The sequence below is a fragment of the Leptopilina boulardi genome, unplaced genomic scaffold (assembly GCF_019393585.1).
Source record: "Leptopilina boulardi isolate dan_hultmark-lab unplaced genomic scaffold, ZJU_Lbou_2.1 LbouV2_31, whole genome shotgun sequence".
Lineage (NCBI taxonomy): Eukaryota > Metazoa > Arthropoda > Insecta > Hymenoptera > Figitidae > Leptopilina > Leptopilina boulardi.
In genome coordinates, this window is record NW_026137874.1 from 3,589,700 (window position 1) to 3,596,959 (window position 7,260).

At 24.8% G+C, this 7,260-nt stretch overlaps 2 protein-coding genes and 1 long non-coding RNA gene across 3 annotated transcripts in view; 2 read left to right on the plus strand and 1 right to left on the minus strand.

Annotated features, from left to right (window-relative positions):
* The window catches only part of LOC127283416 (uncharacterized), a 57,390-nt gene that overhangs the window by 334 nt on the left and 49,796 nt on the right, over positions 1-7,260 (plus strand). The window lies entirely within an intron of this gene.
* Positions 197-3,462, minus strand: LOC127283415 (uncharacterized). The gene is made up of 4 exons (XM_051308268.1): positions 3,277-3,462; positions 2,905-2,964; positions 2,074-2,297; positions 197-1,116 (listed from the first exon to the last, which is right to left on the minus strand). The coding sequence occupies exons 1-4, from the start codon at positions 3,411-3,413 to the stop codon at positions 569-571; spliced, it is 969 nt and encodes a 322-aa protein (XP_051164225.1). The 5' UTR covers positions 3,414-3,462; the 3' UTR covers positions 197-568.
* Positions 5,059-7,101, plus strand: LOC127283409 (uncharacterized). The gene is made up of 2 exons (XM_051308263.1): positions 5,059-6,441; positions 6,773-7,101. Exons 1-2 carry the CDS (start codon positions 5,104-5,106, stop codon positions 6,956-6,958), a joined length of 1,524 nt encoding a protein of 507 aa, XP_051164220.1. The 5' UTR covers positions 5,059-5,103; the 3' UTR covers positions 6,959-7,101.

The window sequence follows — 7,260 nt, forward strand, 5'->3', positions numbered from 1 at the left end:
CATGAATTTCCCATAAAAACCATTAATTAAAATTTGTTTTTTAAAGTATTTTATGAGAAATAATTATTTTTTAGACGAATTTTCAATTTTCGAATTAAAATTTGACAGATTTTATTTTTAAAAATGAAAAAAGAATTTTAAAATAAAACATTTCAAAAGTATAAATATATCGAAGGGAGAAAAAATAGAGCATATAAAAATGAGACCAAATGAATCATTTATTTGTCCATCAATGAAAATATTATACAAGTTTGATGCATGGTTTGCAATATATTTTTTAAAAAAATACTTTTCTGCATATGTCAATATGAAATCGAGTTACATAAAAAAAATTATTTCCCTAATTCAGCACAAGTACAGAAATATATCAATTTTGAAATAAATTATCTTTCATCATATATACACTTACAACATCGATTCACAAATGATGATGCAATTTGTAAATATTACTTAAGTCTTGCTTAACATATGTGAATTTATAATACATAGATGACTTTTAATAATTATTAACAATATGCAAAAAACTTTTTTTTAAATTTAAAGACTTAACAGAATAGAAAAATTGGATTTATTTAAAAAATTTTTTCGGTATATGCATTATTTGATGTATAAATGTTTGTTTTCCTAATGGATTATTTTCTCCTAAATTCGTCGTACCATCGATTTGTTTCACATCTTTTTTTATTCTTTCCAAATCATCTTGTTTCACTTTGAAAATTTTAATATTCTCCTTTTCAACAGATCGTTTGCCTTTAAGCTTGTCATCCGCTGTTACTTGTTCTTTCATTTTTTGTTTCTCTCGTCGATCAATGCCCCATGAATCTTTATCAGTAGGTTCTTCATCAACTTCATCAGCATGAATCATACTACCCATGTTGGTAATTTTTGGAATTTTTTCTTTTCGTGAATTATGACGTTTGTCATGATTTTTTTTCAATTTTTTTCCACTTGTCTCTTTAACATCTTCTGAAGGTGTTTGAGGGCATTTTCCACTTGGACAATCGTCATTAGATTCTGCCTCATATTCATCAGGACTGTAACCACCGTAATAATCTAGTATTGGGTGATAATACGAAGGCTCATCGTATGCTGTTAATGAGTCATAATAATGACGAGCTTCAAAAAAAATGTTTGACAATATTTAATTTCAAGAAATTTTGTTAAATTAAGTTTAAGGTTCAAACAAATGTTTTTTAATAATTCCTAAACTTTTGTTTTTAAATCAACAATTTAAATATGAAATAACTTTTCAATGTTACAAATAATTTATCTCTTTTAGTCAGAAAATTTTTTTTACAGATTTTTCTTTAATATTTTTCCAATGTCACATTAAAGTTTCCGAAATGATTTAAAAATATTGGTTATTTCTCAAAAATTATTAAAATTCACTTTAAAAATAACTTTTCAAAAAAAATTTCAATCAACAGTTTTATAAAAATATATTTTAATTTTCTTTCTTTCTTTATTTATTTTATAAAAATTTTAGAAAATTTAGAAAATACTTAAAATTAAGTTTATTTTTAACTTTATAAAAATTGACCTTGATATAATGTGAAACATGGTAATAAAATAAAAATAAATAAAGTATATTTATGCTTAATCAGTTTTTATTGAGAAATCATTGTCATTAATTACATCATTTAATTTGACAAACTTATCGCACATTTGTTATGATTTAAAATCAAATTAATATATATATATATATATATATATATATATATATATATATATATATATATATATATATATATAAGCGAAAAATATGTTTTTAATATAATTTTACAATTAGTTTTATTGTTTTTTTTTATATTTAACGTATTTTAAGTTAATTTAAATTTTATAAATAAAAATACACATTTAACTAGAATATTAAACAAAATTGTTGAACTAATTTTAATTTTTTGTACCTTGAACTAATAATAATTTTTAAAAAAGTAAGTAAATGAAACTTTGTAAAGTTAATTTTAATGCAAGGAAATTAAATTTTTTGAAAATGAAATTTATAAAGTGAAGATTATTAATGTAGCGTATTTTACAAAAATTAATGTCGAGTAGACACATTTTATTGTGTACCTGGATTATTAAATGGCTGCATTTGGGGTTTCGCAAATCTTATATATTCAGGAGCTAAATTTTGTTGATAATTTAATCCCATTAGTGAATCTCTTGAGGGTACAAAATTTTGATACAAATTTCTTGGCTCTGGCATGTAGCTGGAGCTTTGTTGTCGAAACTGATTATTTGCTTTATTCATTAACATTCTCTGATTCTCATAAAATCCTTCATCATTATTATTTCTGAAACATAATTTTTTTTCTATAAATATTTATGTTTAATTTTTTTTTTTCATTTTTATCTGTATATTAGAAATTATTATAGTTAAAATTTTCATTATTTTCAAAAGTTTGCACAAAAATGTTTGTGTTAAATGCGTTTATTTGAATTTTTTGGCAAATTAAATTTCGTAATCGAAATAATTATTAATAATAATTATTTAATTACTTAAAAAATATTTAATATTCAGTAAAACTTTATAATTATTTTAAATAAACATTTTATAAAAGTAAAAACTTTTTTTAATATATTAACAATATTATATTTTTAAAAAAATCGTCTTCACTTCAATCTTCATTTATTTAATTTAATAATAATTAATTAATAATTTAATTTTATTAATTGTTAACAAAAATTTACTTTGCTAACTTTTTTTTATAAAAAAAATCTTTACATAATTTCATATAGAGAATCAGTTTAAAATTTATGTGGAGCAGTTTTTAAATATAAAATAGTTTCACTTGGAGAATAAAATATAAATTCAAAAGTAATATTATATTAGCAACATAAAATTAATTGAAACTGAGAATATCAATTTATTAATTTACGTTAAATATTAAGATTACTCACTTTAACATTGATAATTGAGAATATGGAGCATATCCCTGAGCAGTTCTCATTCTGTACGACCTAAATTTAAAAAAAGATATTAAATTATTGAAATTGAGTTAAAAATTAAAAAATTGAAATAATACACCGAAAAAAATTTATTTGGTTCAAATAATCGTTTACTTTGTTATTATTAAATAAATATTTATTTGAAACAAATAATTTTTGTCTGAATTAAATAAACTGTATTCGAATCAATAATATATGTATTTAAATTATTTATTTATTTATTTATTTAACTTTTAATTGACTCTAATAAATATTTATTTGATAATAGTCAAGTATCCGATTATTGAAATCAAGTAAATTATATTAAAAGTGGTAGATTCTTACCAAGGATTTTGAAATACATCTCCTGCTTCATCACAATCTACCATTTCATCAGCATCAATATCGCGATTACAATAATCCTGAGGTAGTCCATTGCAAATAATTGCATTGGCTATCAAACAAACCAAAATGAATATCATGTTCACAGTCTTGTTGTTCGCGGTTTAAAATTCATGAAATGAAGCTCAAACTTCTTTTTATTAACTCCAGAAGCAATAACAATTTTAAAACCATAATGACAATTTCCGCAAAAATATTTATGTTACAAAACTTGATATTGAACATCTTGGTAATAATTTTCAGAAATCTTTGCAAAGACCGGAAGAAAAAAACAATTGCTTAATATAAATCTTTTCAAATATAATACAATACGTTTTTTTCCAAAACTTTATATATCATCAAGAAACGTGATGTAATATATTTTGCATAAAGTTTATTTATATTTATAATAAAAAAATGTTTTGTTCCTGAAAAAGATTTTTGTAAATTAAGTTTGTATTCGAGATACTTTATCTTTAAAAAAAATTTATTAAAGATTTTCCGTGTTTTTTAATTTAAAAATCATTTTCGGTTTTATAAAATATAGGGTATATGAAAAATAGTCTATCTAATTTTAAGTGCGTGCATAATAAAAGAAGTATCAAGAAAATATTATATCATAAATAATGATTTAGTAAATTATTAGTAAATACATTATAATTTGTCGGATATATTTAACATTTGACAGTCATTTGACAGTTTTGTATTTTCAAACTTTATATTATAGGATATTAAATCTGATTAAAAATAGTTACAAAACTTTAAAGTGAAAAAAAATTTATCTAATTTTAATATGTTCAGTAACTTGACTATTGTCAGATAAATATTTATTTGAACCAAACAAATTTCATTTGAATCAATAATTTCTGTATTTGAAATAACTACAATTTAATTGACTCAAATAATAATTATTTAATAACTATTTGATAGTAAATAAATATTTATTTGATAATACTGAAGAAACAGATTATTTCTTGTTTAATTGAAACAAATTTGTGGCTTAGGAATTTTGCTGCTTGGTGTATAATTATTTTTCCATTTTTTTTTTGTACATTTTGTTAAAATATTTTTAGCAAATTTTTTTTAATTCTACAATTTACTGACACATTTTTTATAATTTAATTAATAAAACTAAAAAAAATAATTTTTCTGTATTGTGCAAATTGTAATCAAATTACAAGTGTACAATTAACGGAATCCGAAAATAATTGCATAATTATTATGTAATTCAAAGCGTAATGCAATTATATATGCATATTTTGTATTGTTAAATATTATATAGATTCTTATAGTATATCAAATATTACACAATACTACAATCAATAATACAAATAATAATTGAAGATTATTTATTAAGTATTATAAATCATTACATTAACTAGTGACTTTATTAAATCCGGTATAATTATTATTTTTGCATGAATTTTTAAGAATTTTACTGTAATTTGTCTTTTGCATATAGTGCTGAAATAATGTTATTTATTGCTCGAAATGAAGCAACAATTTTATATTTAGGAAAACAATTTTTTTCTGACATTATTGATCATTTTACAAAATTATTTTTTATACGCTCATTAATAAAGTGGTTTAAATATTTCATAAACGCAAATTGATTATTTTTATTCAATCAAACAAATAATGATGAAATCAAAGCACCACCTGCGTGCGTGTGCATATTTGGCGTTTAAAATATTACAACATAAATTATTCCCAAATGTGTAATACTCATCTTTGTCAGCAAGATCGGAAATACATTTAAACCAAACAGTTTCATTTTGAAATATCAGTTTCATGAACTTCTCCCTCGAGTTCAGATCTCGTTTCGGAGAAACCATGAAGTTAATCGTGTTAACGTTCCTTCTATTGGAATTAACATTAATCCAATCATCACCAGTGACAAAAAAAGTCGAGAAAAGAACAGCAATCGAGAGCATAAAAGCCGACAGTCTATCAAAAGCCGTGAATCTAAAAGAAAGTTCTCTCAAATTTGAAAATATCAAACCATTGATTCCTAAAGTATTGACGAATATTGAAGCGAAAAATAAATCAAAAATTGTCAAAAGAAACGATTTAAATCCAGTGGAGAATAATTCTGAAAATGATAATTTAAATCGTGAAAAAAAATCATGCTCTCTTTCCGGGTCAAATCCAAGTAAAATATGTTTGGAAGTAAATTGCGGTACACCTGAGATGGTCGTCTGTCAGGAAGATCGTCCACAGCTTATTCAAGTATCTCAGCCTGTAATACCACCGCCACCACCACCTCAACAATTGATTCAAGTATCTCAACCACCACCACAACCTCTTCCTACACAGATAATTCAAGTACCTCAACAAAGAGTACCTCCTCCTACACAGATAATTCAAGTTCCTCAACCACCACCACAACCTCTTCCTACACAGATAATTCAAGTACCTCAACAAAGAGTACCTCCTCCTCCGCAGATAATTCAAGTTCCTCAACAACCACCACAACCACCTCCACAAATACAAGTTCAAGTTCCTCCACAGCTACCACCTCCTCCTCCGCAGATAATTCAAGTTCCTCAACAACCACCACAACCACCTCCACAAATACAAGTTCAAGTTCCACAACAACCACCACCTCCTCCTCAAGTAATTCAAGTACCTCAACAACCACCTCAACCTTCATACGCCCAATGTGTTTCTCTTCCATCATTACCTCCACCACAACAACAAGTAGTTTATCTACCTCCACCTCCACCCCAGCCTCCTCCACAACAATTCGTGGAAATATCTCAACCTCAAATTCCCCCTAATCCTTCTCCAATTGTATATCAATTGTCACAACCACCTCCTCCACCTTCATCCTTTTGCATTGAAACGTCATCAACAGCCAATAATCCACAATCATATCAAATTCGACCTTACACACCTCAAACTCAATCTCTAAGTTTTGCATCGCCACAAATTACGAGTCAACCATCGGCAATACAAATTTTACCTCTCCAAACGCAAAATAGTTATGTACCAGCGAAGTCACTTAATTTGTTTAGTTCACCAAAACTTCAACCTTTGAATTTACAAGCAACCCCAGGAATACAATGGCAAAATAAATTAGCTGGTTTAACAGGAAAATGTGCATGTGCTGCTTCACCATCACCAGTCGTAAGTAAATATTTCGATAATTATTAATTAAAGTACCTAATATGATATCATTATTTTTTAAATCAATTTTCATTTCTCAATTTCGAATTTTACAGAAATTCTTTTTAAATGAATTTTTAGATACCGTTTAAAAATAAATTCTCTGCAAGAAGAGATTAAAGTATTAAAATTTTTGTTTACAAATAAAAAAGTTTTGATTAATACCAATTTGGTAAATTCAGATTATTCTATTTAAAATACCTTTTTTTAAAATTGAAAATCAATTAATAACATTTTATTTTTTACCAATTTTTCAATTGCATTTTAACATTATTTTTCGTTAATTTTTTAGCATCAACTTCTCGCTTCCTCATGGGGTAGTAGTTTATTACCACAAGGTTTAAGACTTGCAAGAGGACCAGAAAGATCTGCTGATGCAGTTGAAACAACTGGACAAGTTGACAATAATAATTTTCAATCTAAAACTGCATCTACCAATCAACCAAATTTCACTTCTCCTACATCAACATCGGCATAATTTTTAAATGATCGAGAAAAAAGTTTTTTTTTATATATTTGTTGTCTGTTTTTGTTTTATTACTATAAATCTGTAAATAATTATTATCTTATTTCTTGTATACGTTTAAATTAATTTATAATAAATTATAATTTTCAAATTAATTAATTATTTTCTTTTCCTTTAATTTTCAGTGTAACCTAATATTTACAAATGAAATAATATTTTCACGCCTGTAAGATGTGTTTTCTTCTTACACTCACCCAACATAAAAAGCATTGTATCAGCACTATATGCAACCCATTATGCATTTTTAAATTTTA

Coding starts and splice junctions, on each gene's coding strand:
- LOC127283409 (XM_051308263.1), top strand. CDS start 5,104: ATGAACTTCTCCCTCGAGTTCAGATCTCGTTTCGGAGAAACCATGAAG. Junction 6,442..6,772: donor CTGCTTCACCATCACCAGTC/GTAAGTAAATAT, acceptor TTAATTTTTTAG/CATCAACTTCTCGCTTCCTC.
- LOC127283415 (XM_051308268.1), bottom strand. CDS start 3,413: ATGATATTCATTTTGGTTTGTTTGATAGCCAATGCAATTATTTGCAAT. Junction 2,298..2,904: donor TCTCAATTATCAATGTTAAA/GTGAGTAATCTT, acceptor ATTATGTTTCAG/AAATAATAATGATGAAGGAT. Junction 1,117..2,073: donor GCAGCCATTTAATAATCCAG/GTACACAATAAA, acceptor TTTTTTTTGAAG/CTCGTCATTATTATGACTCA.